Consider the following 17,512-nt stretch of genomic DNA (forward strand, 5'->3'; position numbering starts at 1 on the left):
ATAAAATATGTTTATTATATACATGTTACATTCACCCAGCAATAGAAATACAAAATTTACAGATATATCATTTAACCTGAGTTAACTATAAATCCACAAAGCTGACTAAATCTGCACTCTAAAACAGATTTGGGAAATGCACAATTTTTGCGCACGGAACGAATTAAATGTAGTAAGTTTAATTTTCATTTTATGAATACATAGCAAAGTGTTGCAGAATCCTTCAAATATATTACTTAGTATTCAGCGACTTTGTTGACATGCAATATCTTTAATATGGTCATATTTATAAATTAACTGTTGAATTGAGATGTTAAGGGTTTTCCAGAAACGTTTTTTTTTTTGTAAAGGAAAGATAATATTTGAAATCCACGGACTCAGTTTCTGCATCAATTTCACTTTGAGGAAACATAATATAGATCAGCAGCCCCGGATGAAATATTTCACCACGAAAGAAATATGTGTCAATATTTTCCAAGGTATACAAGTACAAGGTTTTAGTACTTGTTTGTTTTTATCAGTCAAGATTCTTATAGCATGAATTTCCATTTTAAACCATCGAAATAGATATATCATCATGTCAGCTACAGCATAGCTTCCTAAAATAGAAACAAACATTATTAAAACGAAAAAAAATATGAGTGAGATTTGAAGTAATCAAACGTTTGTCCCATCACCAAAGTACATGACATTGTGTATTACCCAACAATTCACACATGAATGACGAAAATTAGTGTATTAAATGTTACATTGACGTTCAAATATTCAGCGGATTTATATTTAAATGCGTTAAACTTTTTTCATTCACGTACATAGTAATAAATTATCAAACACTTAAAAAAAATAAAAAGTTTGTTGCGTTCAGAGTGTTTTCCAATGTCAACCTTAACTGAAACTTTTAGAGCGGAGTAATTTCAATACAAGACCTTTGAAAACGTATACAATGGTATAGAGCTGTATCCCCAAAACGAACATAAAAAGGTATAAAATTACATTTGCATCCAGTATCTGATACCTTATTTTTTGTCAATTTATCAACTGAAAATGAACGAAATAAATTTTTCACATCACAAGTACTGCTAATTAGATGAGAAAATTTAAAGGAGGCAATGTTTTTGTAACACAGTTATATTTCAATAAAGAAATACAAAGATTTGGTATGATTGTCAATATTTAGAGAACTATCCATCAGTCTGAGAGAACAAATGGCGTAGAAGTTAACAACTATCGGTAACGGAAGGCCTTCAACAATGAGCAAAACCCACACTTTGGAATTAGCTATAAAAGGCCACAAAATGACAAATGTAAAACAATTCAAACAAGAAACTAACGGCCTGATTTATGTACAAAACAATAATCGAAAAACAAATTTTGTTTACAACAACAAACGACAACCACTGAATTACATGCTCCTGGCTTGTGATAGGCATATACATGATGTGGCAGGATTAAATGTTCGAAATGACATCTTTTGTATGTAGTAAAATCCTTTCAGACAGGCTTTTTGTCTCTTATTGAGAGTTTCCTCATTGGCAATCATACTACATCTTTTTTATATTGTCACACTAAGTGGCATATAACAAAGTGCCACACAATGTTCCCATATCTTAAATAGTTGATAGCATATGTGTAGCGATATCAAACTTTCAAACTTCGCTCAGCGGTATACTACTGTTGCCTTTATTTAGTGAGAAATACCAATGACATTGATACAAAATTTCCAATGAGACTAACATTATACGTAGGACCATATAATACATGAGAATCTGGTATAATTATACGTAAGCCACATCAAATTCTACTAAGGCCAAGTATGATTATTGAACACTTTGGGGATCGCTTGCATAAATAATTAAAACTAAGTGCGTGTACAGCATTCGTCTCAACTCGGCCGATTCCGTATCCTCATCTAGAGGATAGAAGGAGAGTAGCGGATTCTACCGAGGATTGCCGAATGGCGTCTACAGGTAAGGTGTAATTTCCGAACGGGATATGAACAATTGTGTCGACAATCTCTTTGTATGTATAACTCCAAACGGAGTTGACCAGCATTTTCGTATGGTAAGCATCCCATGCAAATATGACTTGATATAAGTTTGAAAATGGCGTTAAACAACAACAGTCAGTCAATCAATTAATCGATAATCACGTGGTGTATATAATTATATCGATCGTTATCAAAATGTGATTGTGGTGTTGCTTATTGTTGAATATTCCTTAACCATGCAAATATCCTCCATTACAAAAATAATAAAATTACATCAGAACTGGTGAACACTATTGCTCAAACAAAGAATGCACATTGTTAAATCTTCAGCAATACATCGATGAATCTAAAGAAGTATAACAAAAATACCGAACACCAAAGCATATTCATAAGGAAGTCCATAACAACTGTCAAAATCAAACGCTGTCAAAAAACGGAACAAGTGAAAAGCAAACTACCATATTATACTAAAATATGATTTAAGTTATCTAATATTTAACATATATACAGATAACATGGCATGTTTCATATCAGCCCCTTGTCAGCCCGAGAGCCGAAAGGCTCGAGAGCGATGATTTTGACAATTGGCTGGTAATAAGTCTGATATGTATAGATTATCGGGTTTTCTACACACTAATATCGTAAAATATCAGCCATGAACCACATTGTGAACCTTTTTGGCGAGTGAGCGCAGCAATTGAGTTAAAAAGTTTTACATTGTGTTGAACGGCTGATATTTTACGATATCTTTACGTAGAAAACCCGATTATCTTTTTATCGTTCTATTACTGGTCTTTTCTTTCTCCCTAATCAGTTTTACGCTTGACGAAAGCTTGATAACTTCTCCTTTCGCATTGTGACGTCGCTGATAACTTCTCCTCTAACATTGTGACGTCGCTGACAACTTCTCCTCTAACATTGTGACGTCGCTGATAATGCCTGGTCTCGTTTGGAAGTCTTGATATGAGAATTACGGAGAGACAGAGCAGGGTGATATAGGTGAAGGGAAGGGCGATAAGAAAAATGACATGTTAAAATGTTCTTGTTTTCATATACTTCAGCAGAAGACAGACAGACAAACCTTTTTATTAAAACTTGGAAAAATGCATTTATTCCATTATTTGTTTTGCATTTTAATAATATATTTTCCTGAATCTTAATATTTTTGTATCTTACTTAGTTGTGTTTTTCACTACAAACGAACCATTGAGGTGTATTTTTTCGGCATTTGCCAAACGACGTCGTAATGCACTGCAATAACGTTACAGAAAGGTTTGCGATAATAAACGGACGTCATATCACACGGCTAAGACAATTTCTACAAATTGATTGTTTTGAGTAAATGTATGGACAAATTAGTTTTAAGAAGGGGTACAATTATACCAATATTTCATATAAGTATATGATAAAAAAAATAATATTATTAATTCTTCTATTTTAACAAATTTGATTCGTTTAGTAATGGTCACATGCTAAATTATATTTTCGAAGGTAGAGAGAAAACGGCGGATAGCAAAAACCATATTCAATTTGACCGGAAAAAAGCATATTGCACGGTTATTTTTAGAATATCTAAAAACCGATATAGTTTGTGACGTCATGTAATGAATTACAGGATATTGTTTAACGTTTTAAAAGAAATGATATCTGTGATCGATTATTTAACGAAAAAAAACCTTTAAATACATAAGTTTAAAAAAAAAAGTAAATGAAATAACAGCTAATATGTTGTTATTGTCAAGGAGACAATGTAATATCTATAAAGTTCCAACAAATCTAAATGACGATTTTGATACAAACATGGCCGGAAATTAATAATATAACAAATATAGCCTTTGCATGAGGTCAATACAGGATATATCGACCCCAAGAAGTATATCGACCTCGGACTTCGTCCTCAGTCAATATACTTCTTTCAGGTCAATATATCCTTGTATCAATCTCATACAAAGGCTATATTTGTATAATATCGTCTGACTTACCTTCAAATTTAGTCAGTTGCTGATCGGGGCCATATAAAATGTATGGGTAGGCTTTCCCAGGTAGCCTATCATAATTACAAGCACGGACATTTGAATCAGATGTGTCAATCACTGCCATCCAAGCAATGTCGTTAGGACAACCACCTTTATAATACGTGTTACTAATGAAGAAATGGCGGGCACCCCAGGTATCGTCACTATGTCAACAAAATAAAGAAAACTTATATTAAACGTTTTTTTTTTTTCAGTCATGTTTATTATGAAAAAAGTGAGTCATTTAGAAGTTTGAAACAAATTGTAAATTTTTTTCTGATTTTTTTCTTTTTTCAACATTCTATTAAGTGAAATATCATTATAAAACACAATACCCGCAGTTTGATTTCAAACAACTAATTAAGACCACAAATAATTATGTGAACAATTACATCTTATAGGGCCACCGTCAAAAATGAGTAAACCCGTACAGTTTGATTAAGACATAAAAGGACCCGGTGTAAAAACGTTTAAACATGGCAATAGCAAAAAAACCTACAACCTTAGTTATAATTTTCGATTTCGCTGCATTTCCGTCAAAAACTTTGGCTTTAGTGAACCTCATTCGTACGTTTATGGGCATAGCCACTTCCGTTCCAATTTTGAGCGAGTGGTAGGAAAACTTTGATGCTATATTGCACGAATTATTCAGCAAATTGAGTTCTCATAATTGAATAAGTACTGCCATCAAGGAATTGTGATTTAGTAATTACGGAACAAACAATATTTCTAGAGTATCCTGCACAATGATGATCACTAAGACGCTTGATGAACGTTAATAGTGCATAGCTACAGACGATTCCCTCTTTTTGGTAAATGACGTCAAATAGGCGCGCATAATTGACAAGTTTTTTTTCCGATAACTGACAAATGGTCTATTTACAAATATGCCGACAATAACTCACGTCAACTACCAAAATCCGTACATTGATCATTTCCGTTCCGAAACTATTTATATTTTTTCCATCAATGTAGAGTAGTATGTGGATCGGAACTGGAACTGACAGTGATATTGGTCAACTACTGTATCACAGGCTTAACACCGTGTTTAACTCCTCTAACCTAGGACAATGATGCAACAATCTACACACAACATAAAAACAAACAACAAATAAACAGGGCTTGTCTCTTCACAAGGAATACACATAAAGGACAAAAGGCACATTTTACCTAGTAGTCTAATGCAGTCGTTTGTAACAATCATTTTGATTCTCATGGCATCAATTGACAATTGAATGCAATACAATACAAGGAAATACAATAAATCCACCAGATGCTTATGAAAAAAGAAAATTAGCTACGAATGAAGTGTCAATCGTCTGACTCCGTTTCCGTTTCTGGACCATTGCTTCTAAATGAAAAAAAGCGGAAGCCTCTACATCATGCAACATGCTATGCCAAAGTTAATGAATACGTTAATCCGATTTATGTCGTTTTATCTCGCCGATCTCTGACCAATCTCCTATGGCTACGTTTCCCGATTTTTATGAGAAAGAACGAAAGAAAGAGGTGCCCATAATTATTCATTTTGTGATAGAACTTGCTAGTGGGACAGTAAAACGTCCTATTTTGTTTACTCCTGCAAGATGAGTGATAATAATTAAAGATCGGAAATTGTAAATGACATTTGGTGTTTGACTTTCCATTGAACTTTCAACTTCTAGTACCCTAACTTTTATACTTGTCGCATGTGACGTGTTCAACGGAAAGGTTCATGAGAAGCACGTTAAAACCTAGAAGTAATAAAAACAGAAAAAAGCTGACATCTATTCAAAGTCGAGTTGAGAAATATCAGATACCAAGTGAGCTCACAACAAATGTGTTTATAGTTAAGTGTATATAGTTATGTTCTTCTCATATCTTTCATGATGGTTTGATACTAAACCCCTAACGGGAGGGATTGTCCTTGATAGTCATATGATGAAGACATAAGTTTCAATCTGTTTAAATTAGGTCTGGACCTGTAAAAATCTATTTATACAGTATTATATTCAAACGTTTATCAAAATTATAGCCACAAAATCGTGTTTCTACTAATCTTTGATGGGTTATACATCTGTGGGTCAAGAAGATTACCTTTTTATCTGAAGTGAAAGTTTCAAAGGTAATTAAATCAATTCATAGATTGAGAATTAGAAAAATGGTTTTTTCTTTTTTTTTTAATATATTTGAATCATATTTTTAATCATTACCAAAGTCAGCATTAAACTTTTTGTCATTTTTCTTCCAATGTTTTAAAATATTTCTTGTTTTGCTTAAGTTCTCTTTTCTCTCGATCGATCAATCGATCGATCGAGTAATACGAGTTTTTTTTATTTTTCAGATTATTTACCCATCCATCGAGAAGATATTAAAGCTCGAATTTTGATTCAGATCGATGAATGAATTAGAACGTAGTCGATTCTTAGTGAACCAATCAGTACTTGTTGAACCGCGACCATCAAAATAAATCTCTACAGATAGTTCTCCATTTCTGAACAGCTCAACTTTCACCTGAAATGAACATATTTCATAAGTATTATAGCTGCTTTGCGTTTCTGGTTGTTCGTTGCCATATAAACACATATCTATCTTTTAAAAATTCAATGATAACAAAGCGTTAGTAAATACTAAATTGAATCTTTTAACTTGACATTGGTAGCATACATTATATTTCATGTACCTGAAGCATGCCTCTGGACGCGGGTATTTCTCGCTGTTTTGAAGACTTATTGTGACCTTGGCTTGGGTTTCAGTCGTGTTGTTGTCTCTTTGACACATTCCCCGTTTCCATTCTCAATTTTATCAAGTATCATATCCATGTGAAAGGTGAGGGACCAAAATGCATGTGTACCTCTTAAAAGGTTCATCATAACAAACGGACAAATATGGCCGTATTTTCATCTTAAACACTACTCTGTGTACAGACTTACCTGTGCTGTTTGGAAAGTTTTAAGGCCTAGCATCCACTAGATATATAAAAGTTATATGCATTTTGTGGTTTTTGATGGGCAGTTTTTTTCCCTTTCAGCAGAAGGTGTAAAAATGAACAAACACCTGAATTACTTTGATACTGTCTACACACTGTCTCATATAAACTCTTTAACTCATCGGTAGTTGTGAAGATACCTGTTGTCCATGTCAATAAAGGACAATCACAAAAAATACAACCCGGTTTGTTTACCTGAGGGAGCATCTCAACGTTGTACCACAACTTTGTTAATTTTCACACCTTATGCATGAAGGAAAAAAATGCCCATCAAAATCCAAAAGAGATTTTATCCTTCTGAAGCACAAAATGCATTTAAAATTTATATATCTAGTGGATGCTAGGCATTAAAACTTTTCCAATTTCACAGGTAAGTCTGTAGTCAGAGTAGTTTTTGGCATGTAAATACAGCCATATTTGTCCGTTTGTTATGATGAACCTTAAGTATTCAAATTATCTATAAGGATCTATAAGGTGTATGCTATTTACCTGGTCAATAAGTGATCCATCCCATTTGTCAATCATAGTACTTCTAAGGTGTCGATTGGAACACGACTTTCCAAAGTCTATGTTCAATCCCAAACATGCATATTTCCATGTGTCCAGTATTGACTGGTGATTTCCAGAGCATGCAACAAATATCCTTTGGAAATCTGTAGAAAGGGAGAGAAAAGGTTATTTTTTAATTTGTTGTTTTATTATTATTGATACATTTATAAAGAATATCTTTGAAATAATTGTCCTTTGACAGAAATATTAGGTAATTCTATTTTAACGAATCTTGTTCAAAAATAAAGTACTGATGCATGAACCAAACTTTTATAATGGCTAATTAATTCAAAGTCACTAGACCGTGGCTAGGAGGCACGGTCGCAAAATAATGGTCAAACCGATAAGCACGAATAGTAATGCTTTTTTATACAGAATATCAATGATCAATCACAAATTGTTCCTATCAAAATAACTCAACCAGAAAACTTAACAACTGTTGACGCCGTCATCGCATCCGACGCTTCTTAAACGTGCAACCAGTATGACTATATTGCAACAAAATAGTAGTGTTCGGTATTTGTTTTTATAAATTTACAAAATCAATACATTCTATATCATATAATCTATTAATATAATTTCACTGAATATTATAAAATTACAACGCATAGCATTGAGGTAAGATAATTTAGTGATTTGGCTAGCTATAAAACGTTATCAATTTTCCTTGGAGTTCATTATTTCTATTGTTTTATTTTTAACAAAGCTATATTGCTGACCAAGTTGTGAAAAAAGCCCGAACAGATGGTCTCAATGTAAATAAACTCATCATAGATACCAGGACTACATTTGTTATATACGCCAGACGCGCGTTTCGTCTACAAAAGATTAACTTACTATTTTCATGAAACTGTGGTGTAAACCAGGGGAAGCAGTTGTAAGCCGTCCCCTTTGGCATGCATACTTCATTAGGTTTACAGTCATGACCTTTACATGGACCAGCTAGATTCTGAAAGTTGATTCGAAAATAAATTACAAATGAATGCAATTGGACCTCATTTACAGATAACATCATTTAGGCATTGAGATGAAGTTCTTGTTGACAGATAACATCATTTAGGCATTGAGATGAAGTTATTGTTGACAGATAACATCATTTAGGCATTGAGATGAAGTTCTTGTTTACAGATAACATCATTTAGGCATTGAGATGAAGTGTATGTTTACAGATAACATCATTTAGGCCTTGAGATGAAGTGTATCTTTACAGATAACATCATTTAGGCATTGAGATGAAGTGTATGTTTACAGATAACATCATTTAGGCATTGAGATGAAGTGTATGTTGACAGATAACACCATTTAGGCCTTGAGATGAAGTTCATGTTTACAGATAACATCATTTAGGCCTTGAGATGAAGTGTATGTTTACAGATAACATCATTTAGGCATTATGATTAAGTTCTTGTTTACAGATAACATCATTTACGCATTGAGATGAAGTTCTTGTTTACAGATAACATCATTTAGGCATTGAGATGAAGTGTATGTTTACAGATAACATCATTTAGGCATTGAGATGAAGTGTATGTTTACAGATAACATCATTTAGGCCTTGAGATGAAGTGTATGTTTACAAATAACATCATTTAGGCCTTGAGATGAAGTGTATGTTTACAGATAACATCATTTAGGCATTGGGATGAAGTTCTTGTTTACAGATAACATCATTTAGGCATTGAGATGAAGTGTATGTTTACAGATAACATCATTTAGGCATTGAGGTGAAGTTCTTGTTTACAGATAACATCATTTAGGCATTGGGATGAAGTGTATGTTTACAGATAACATCATTTAGGCATTGAGATGAAGTGTATGTTTACAAATAACATCATTTAGATCTTGAGATGAAGTGTATGTTTACAGTTAACATCATTTAGGCATTGAGATGAAATTCTTGTTCACAGATAACATCATTTAGGCATTGAGATGAAGTTCTTGTTGACAGATAACATCATTTACGCATTGAGATGAAGTTCTTGTTTACAGATAACATCATTTAGGCATTGAGATGAAGTGTATGTTTACAGATAACATCATTTAGGCATTGAGATGAAGTGTATGTTTACAGATAACATCATTTAGGCATTGAGATGAAGTGTATGTTGACAGATAACATCATTTAGGCCTTGAGATGAAGTTCTTGTTTACAGATAACATCATTTAGGCATTGAGATGAAGTGTATGTTTACAGATAACATCATTTAGGCATTGAGATGAAGTGTATGTTTACAGATAACATCATTTAGGCATTGAGATGAAGTTCTTGTTTACAGATAACATCATTTAGGCCTTGAGATGAAGTTCTTGTTTACAGATAACATCATTTAGGCATTGAGATGAAGTGTATGTTTACAGATAACATCATTTAGGCCTTGAGATGAAGTTTTTGTTTACAGATAACATCATTTAGGCATTGAGATGAAGTGTATGTTGACAGATAACATCATTTAGGCCTTGAGATGAAGTGTATGTTTACAGATAACATCATTTAGGCATTATGATTAAGTTCTTGTTTACAGATAACATCATTTACGCATTGAGATGAAGTTCTTGTTTACAAATAATATCGTTTAAGCCTTGACATGAAGTTCATGTTTTCAGATATTTTATCTTTTAGGCCTTGGCATGTAAATCAAGTTAAAAGATAATATCGTGTAAGCCATGGCATGTAATTCATTTTTATACTGCACTAGTACTATTTGAGCAGTCAAAATGCGTTGACTGTATATATTTTATGTCATATACAGCCACTGGCCCGATATCATTTTTCTTCATGAATATTCAAATAGTAGAGCCGACACTATATCTGATTATTCATGATGACCTCTTCAACTTGTCCTTGGTTTTAAAGTATACAAAGAAGCGTGGAACGACTCAAACTTATTTCTTTTACATGTACAATTGTAAGAAAAACATAATCCTTGTTCATTTTTTTTGTTTAAAACCTATAAATCATTATGTGTTATGCTTATTGTATATATTTTAGTCCATACTCAAAGGAATCCGTTCACTATCGATTGGTTTCAACTGGTAATGTACATGTCATTGTGTTGTATATTTTTCCGCAAGATATGAGGCCTTTTTCAAGGGGGATTTCACCCAATGTCTAAATCGAATAAATAACAATAACACAATCAACAATTAAAATGTTTTTTAAAATGCAGTATACAGACAATAATAGTGTATTGACTTGACATATCAACGATATAAGGATTCGTCCCGAAACGGGGGGAAAAGCTCGGCAGAGCCAGGCATTTACCCGTTTCTAACCTCGTCCTTATATATATATATATATCGTTGATATGTCAAAACACTATTATTGTCTATTAAAAGATAATATCGTTTATGCCTTGACATGTTGTTCATGTTTACAGATTATATCGTTATAGACCTTGACATGTTGTTCATGTTTACAGATTATATCGTTATAGACCTTGACATGTTGTTCATGTTTACAGATTACATCATTATAGACCTTGACATGTTGTTCATGTTTACAGATTACATCGTTATAGACCTTGACATGTTGTTCATGTTTTCAGATTACATCGTTATAGACCTTGACATGTTGTTCATGTTTACAGATTACATCGTTATAGACCTTGACATGTTGTTCATGTTTACAGATTACATCATTATAGACCTTGTTATTCGTTTCTACAGTTAATGTCTTTTAGGTCTCGACATGTAGTTTATGTTTTCAGAAATTTCGTTTTGTACTTGAAATGTAGTTCATGTTTTAAGATTTTTCGTTTTGTCATGACATGACAGGTCATGTTTTAAAAAAAATCGTTATTTTCCTTGGCATGTACATTTGCAGGTAATGTTTTCAGATATTTTGTTTTGTCCAAGACATTTCGGTGGTCATGTTTATATATATTTCGTTTTGTCCTTGACATGCAGTTCATTTTGTCAAATATTTCGTGTTGTCCTTAACATGTATATATAAAAAAGATGTGATATGATTGTCAATGAGACAACTCTCCAGAGGAGACCAAAATGACACAGAAATTAACAACTATAGGTCAACGTACGGCCTTCAACAATAAGCAAAACCCAAACCGCATAGTCAGCTATAAAAGGTCCCGAAATGACAATGTAAAACAATTCAAACAAGAAAACTAACGGCCTTATTTATGTACAAAAGATGAACGAAAAACAAATATGTAACACATAAACAAACCACAACCACTGAATTACAGGCTCCTGACTTGGGACAGGCACATACAAACATAATGTGGCAGGGTTAAACATGTTACAGAAATTCCAACCCTCCCGCTAACATGTAGTTAATCTTTTCAGATATTTCATTTTGTCCTTGCCATTTAGATCATGTTTTCATATATTTCCTATGTCCTTAAAATGTAGTTCTTTTTTCAGATATTTTGTTTTGTCCTTGAAATATAGTTCATGTTTACAGATATTTCGTTTTGTCATTGACATGTAGGTCATGTTTTCAGAATTTTCGTTTTGTCCTTGCCATGGTCATTTGTAGGTCAAGATTTCAGATATTTCGTTATGTCCAAAACATATAGGTCATGTTTTCACATATTACGTTTTGTCCTTGACATGTAGTTCATGTTTTCAGATACTTCGTTTTGTCCTTGCCATGTAGATCATGTTTTCCTATATTTCGTGTTGTCCTTGGCATGAAGTTCATGTTTTCAGATACTTCGTTTTGTCCATGACATGTAGTTCATGTTTTCAGATATTTCGTTTGCTCCTTGGCATGTAAGTCATGTTTTCAGAAATTTAGTTTTGTCCTTTACATGTACATTTTTAGGTCATGTTTTCAGATATATATTTTTGTCCTTGATATTTTATTTAGTTCATGTTTTCAGATATTTCGTGTTGTCCTTGACATGTAGTTCGTGTTTTCAGATACTTCGTTTTGTCCATGACATGTAGGTCATGTTTTCAGATATTTTGTTTTGTCCTTGACATATAGGTCATGTTTTCAGATATTTCGTTTTGTCCTTGACATGTAGTTTATGTTTTCAGATATGTTGTTTTTCCTGACATGTAGGTCATAATTACAGATTTACCATCTGTAATTTAGTAGAATGAGTTCCATTCATAAAAGGTTACGTGTATTTTGAAGTAACTATTTATGCAGTCAGGTATTTTTTTTTAATTATAGGTTAAAAATTATTTATATTTAATAATCTGCTTATCTTAATTTGTGTTTTACCAAAGGTAAAAGCAGGAACAAAAACTCAAAAATACTACAAGTAAACCTTACATTTCAGTTAGAATAGGTCCGGTATTTTCAGAGTAGGATACTTATTGATCGCAATAGCTTCCATGTCCTGCAGGATCAGGTAGTGTAATAACACAATATGTATATTCATTTTATACGTTCCTTTACAACAGATAATTTAGCTAATCTGCATTCATTTGCATCTTCATTCCTAATATATCATGTACTGTGTACTACTCTAGATTCGACTGACGAGGAAAGGTAACACTAGGCCACAGAAAGCAGATTGTTTTCAGTCTAGGTTGACAAGTGGTCTATAGCGCTCAACACAGTGCAGGCGGTGTTGTTACGATATCACAATAGCATGAGTTAAAATGCCATTAAGTACTGCTAAACAAGTGACAACTCTAAATTCATCCATTGGATCACCGCTGAAGGTGAAACACTGCTGAAAACACATTAATTTCATTGCTCCTCTAAATATCAGTACAACAATGTTAAATCTGCAAATTTGCGACAGCAACTTTTAGTTCTTCCCTCGTCAGAATCCTAACTCATGCCATTGGGATATCGAGATTTCACACCCTGCACCGTGTCTATCGCATTCGACCACTCAGTGACTTAGACTGAACTTAAATATATAAATATATGTTCTAGACCATATGAGTATTTGGACCGTACGCGTATAATTGAGAAAAAAAAACCCCTTCAAAATTGCAGTAATATGTTTACACTTTAAAAGCATCCCACATGCATTATCATCATGTATCACTGATAAAGAAAATTTATACTGTGACCATGGACATATATATTGTTAGATATACTGTTCCCAGTTGTCACATATTCTATTGGATTTTGACATTAAAATTTGTCAAAAAGTAATTTTGAGTTTCTGTATAAACTATTTTCTGATTCTGCTATTTCTTTCTTTTACATATATATCTTTTGGTTTTCAATTCTAGTGTTTAAATTCATTTACCATGCATACACACTGGCGGATCTAGAATTTTTCATAAGTGGGGGCCCACTGACTGCCTAAGAGGGGCCCGCTCCAGTCACGCTTCAATGATTAGCTATATAAGAAACCAAATGTTTTCCCAAAAAGGGTGGACCCGGGCAACTGCCCCCCCCCCCACCCCCCGTCTCTGATAGATGTATTTTGTCACCTGTCTGTATTTTTGTAGTTGATCGCCAAAACCCGGAATTACACTTATCCGCTTCCGGAATTACACTTATCCGCTTCCGGAATTACTCTTATCCGCTTCACGGCAGCCATAGTTATTGTGTTTACAATGTTGATTTTGTCAATCAGATACGATTTTACTCGAATTCACACATTATTTGTCAGCGATTTTCTGTATAAAGCTAGCGGTTGAACAAAAAAAAACATCGCTGTCACGAATAATATTGATGAAAATTAGTATTTTATAGATCGTTTATTTGGAGACTTTGGTGAAAAGGTTTGCAAAGTTCTTATTTTCTTTCAAGTTGAAAGGTGACTACGTCGGGCGTAGCTAGCTTTAGTATCAAGTCGAAATTCCGCTTGCAAAAGTGGAAGGTCGCAGACCTTGGACCACCGCTAATTTGCACCCCTGCCTCCAAATTGAAAAGATACGAAAATTTCGTCTACTAATTTGAAATTGCCGCCAATTTACAGCATGAACAGTTGAATTTGTTAAATTATAAGAGTACTGACGTAGTACTACGTTTTGATAACAAACAATATCCCTACGACTTTTGCCATTTGGGAAATCTAAACTATTTGTCTTAAGAGATTTTCGGCGGTTAAATATTTCATGCAATTGTTCTTTGACATCTTATCCAAAAGCACATTTCATAATAAACTACACAAGTATTCCTAATGAGCTCTACATACTTCCTATGTGTAACTTCAAAACTTTTGGATGATTCGACGATCATTTAAGTTTTTCTGGTCATATTTTTTGTAATCCAGAATAAAAAGTATTTAAAAAGTGTTCAATTTAGTTATATATAACATAGAAGTCAGCTAGATAATACTAATGGCAAGTATTTAAGCATTTATTGGATGGAACACAAATATATGGTGCTCGCATAATGCAGCTTAACTGCATAAAAATGCAAATGCAAAGGAACATGAATGAACTGCAAACATGTAAATGTAAAAAATGTTACGTTATTCGTGGTAGCAAGTGTCACCTTGGGCGGGAGTACCAAAAATAGGATTCAGATATACAATTAAAAAACTATTTAATTTCAATTGTTCGTTTGTTCATTTTATCTATCTAATTGTAATAATAACAATTTTTAAAACTAAAAATTAAGATTGTGATAAATATTTGTTTAAATTTAATCCAAATGATCCAAAGCATGTATGGTCAGCTCGTATTGGACCGTACGCGTACAAAAAATGTATACTCATACAGTCCGAACGTACGCGTATGGTCGGACCGTACGCGAGTATACGTATACGATCCGGACCGTACGCGTACGGTCCAAATACTCATATGGTCTGGAATATATATATATATCTATAGTACTGTGTATCACTGCCAAAACAACAAGTTAATGTTTTTATAACGTTTAAAATTGTTCTTGTTATTGATATATATGAGAGAATAATTTTACATAGATTTAATAAAAAAAAAATATTGTATTCACCTTTGGAAACGTTGAGGCAGCGGCAAAGCTATTTCCAACACTCTCAATAAGTTCATCATTACATTCCCCTGGTTCACCATAGTTTATCTGGCAAGTTTTGTTCAATGCAATAAAATTAATAGATTTGCACGCTTGTACTCTAGAACAATACTGGGCGCATATTGACCACATCGGCATTGATATCTCAAACAGTACATGATTTTGATATATTTTGTCCGTTTGTTTTTTTATAACAACTATTTCACATAAAATCCATGCAAAAAGGACAATAAATGAGAAGGTTAGAAGATACATTTTGTTGCAAATGAACTATATTGAAATATAGATTTGATTCTTGCTTATTCTTGTAACCGCGCAGGCTGTGTTTTTAACAACAGATACACTCAATATAGATACCGGGATTACACGTTTGTTCACCAGACATGCGTATTTGCGCCGATAAATGTTTTCAATGAGATCATTGATATGTAGTTATTCATGTTTATCTTCATTTTGATCAAGTAATTATCGATATGCTTTTCTGTGTTCGTTACAAATCCCCAACAAAGAACCTCATTAATGATATATACCAGGATTACAATAATGTTTTCAGTTGCCTTTGAAAAAGATGTAATTTCAGTTTCAGCAACATGACAAAGACCTACGCAACGACCAAACTACTATAAAATGGATGAAAAATTTTGAAAACAAAACTTTGTATTTTAACATTCCTTTGCAGAGCCATTACTATAATTACATACACATGTATTATTAAAGATGATATAATTAAAAAAAAAGTTTTAATGGGAATGATAATAATCAATTATAACGATTTTAATAAAAAGTTTCTACTTTTACTGTTCTACAAAGAGCAGATGTCTCTAGAGAATATTAATAACATAAATAAAGACAACAGTAGTAAACCGCTGTTCTAAAGTCATAAATCGATTGAGAGAAAAAACATGGAAAACAAATCCAAGTTACAAACTAAAACCGAGAGAAACACATCCACTATAAGAGGAAAACAACGAAACAACAGAAACATTGAAGTGCAACAAAAATAAAATGCTTCGCTGAGCGCAGCCTGGTACGACCACAGAGGCCGAACCCTGAACAGTTGGGACAGGTTTTGACACAATTTTCAAGCTTAATGCTGTCTGCATTTGGATTGTGATCAACGTTTTGACATAATATAGGTTTCTGACAAATATAAATGTGGTCAAATGTCTTACAGATCTGTTGCACAATACTGTGCAATTGAAGATTTCTTCTTGAAACATTTTAAAATTTTAAATTTTGAAATTTTGAAAAAAATATGAACTCCTTAAAACCATTGGGAAAAAAATCCCCCCTCCCCCAACTTTTTGAATCCCCCTTGAACTAATTACCCTAAACTGAGTCCCAGCCTTTCATTTGTAGTATGGAACATTGTAGAACAATATCAGAAAGATCCATACACTTAAACACTTGATTTTTGGCCCGTAATTCCTGCATGTTTGGGGCTAATTAACACCAGCCTTCCCTTTGTGACATGGAACCTTGTGGTATAATGTCAAAGAGATCCATACACGTACACACAATTATTGGCAGAAACTACAAACATGCTTCTTCTAATTATACAAGCCCTTAATTCCTAAAATTATGGCACCATAACCCCCAAACTAGATCCAACCTTCCTTTTTTACTATAAATATTCTTTAAAAACAATAATAAAATTATAATGGTGCTTTGAAAAGAAGAGTGCACACGCTGAAATGTCTCGCCTTCTTTACTAATCATTGATATTATGTTGATACTCCTAAATATAAAGCTTTATTACAACTGTCACATAAACTTAGCATTAACCAAGAAAACTAAACATTGACCAATGAACCATGAAAATGAGGTTACGGTCAGATGATCCATGCCAGACAGGCATGTACAGCACACAATTCTTCTTTACAACAAATATAGTTGATCTATTGCCTATAGTTTAAGAAAAACAAACCAAAACACACAAAAAATCAACACTGAGCAATGCACCGTGAAAATGATGTCAAGGTCAAATAAAACCTGCGGGACTGACATATAGATCATAAAATATTTCCATACACCAAATATAGTTGACCTATTGATTATAGTATTCGAAAAAAAGACCAAAACTCAAAAACTTAACTTTGACCACTAAACCA

General features: G+C 33.2%; 1 protein-coding gene across 1 annotated transcript; it reads right to left on the reverse strand.

Annotated features, from left to right (window-relative positions):
- On the reverse strand, positions 1 to 15,769 carry LOC139527545 (uncharacterized). Its single transcript, XM_071323053.1, has 6 exons — positions 15,363 to 15,769; positions 8,357 to 8,468; positions 7,460 to 7,623; positions 6,335 to 6,495; positions 3,970 to 4,166; positions 1 to 599 (listed from the first exon to the last, which is right to left on the reverse strand). Exons 1-6 carry the CDS (start codon positions 15,654 to 15,656, stop codon positions 421 to 423), a joined length of 1,107 nt encoding a protein of 368 aa, XP_071179154.1. The 5' UTR covers positions 15,657 to 15,769; the 3' UTR covers positions 1 to 420.
- Between the last annotated feature and the right edge of the window lie 1,743 nt (positions 15,770 to 17,512).

Source organism: Mytilus edulis, chromosome 6 (genome assembly GCF_963676685.1).
Source record: "Mytilus edulis chromosome 6, xbMytEdul2.2, whole genome shotgun sequence".
NCBI classification, from domain to species: domain Eukaryota; kingdom Metazoa; phylum Mollusca; class Bivalvia; order Mytilida; family Mytilidae; genus Mytilus; species Mytilus edulis.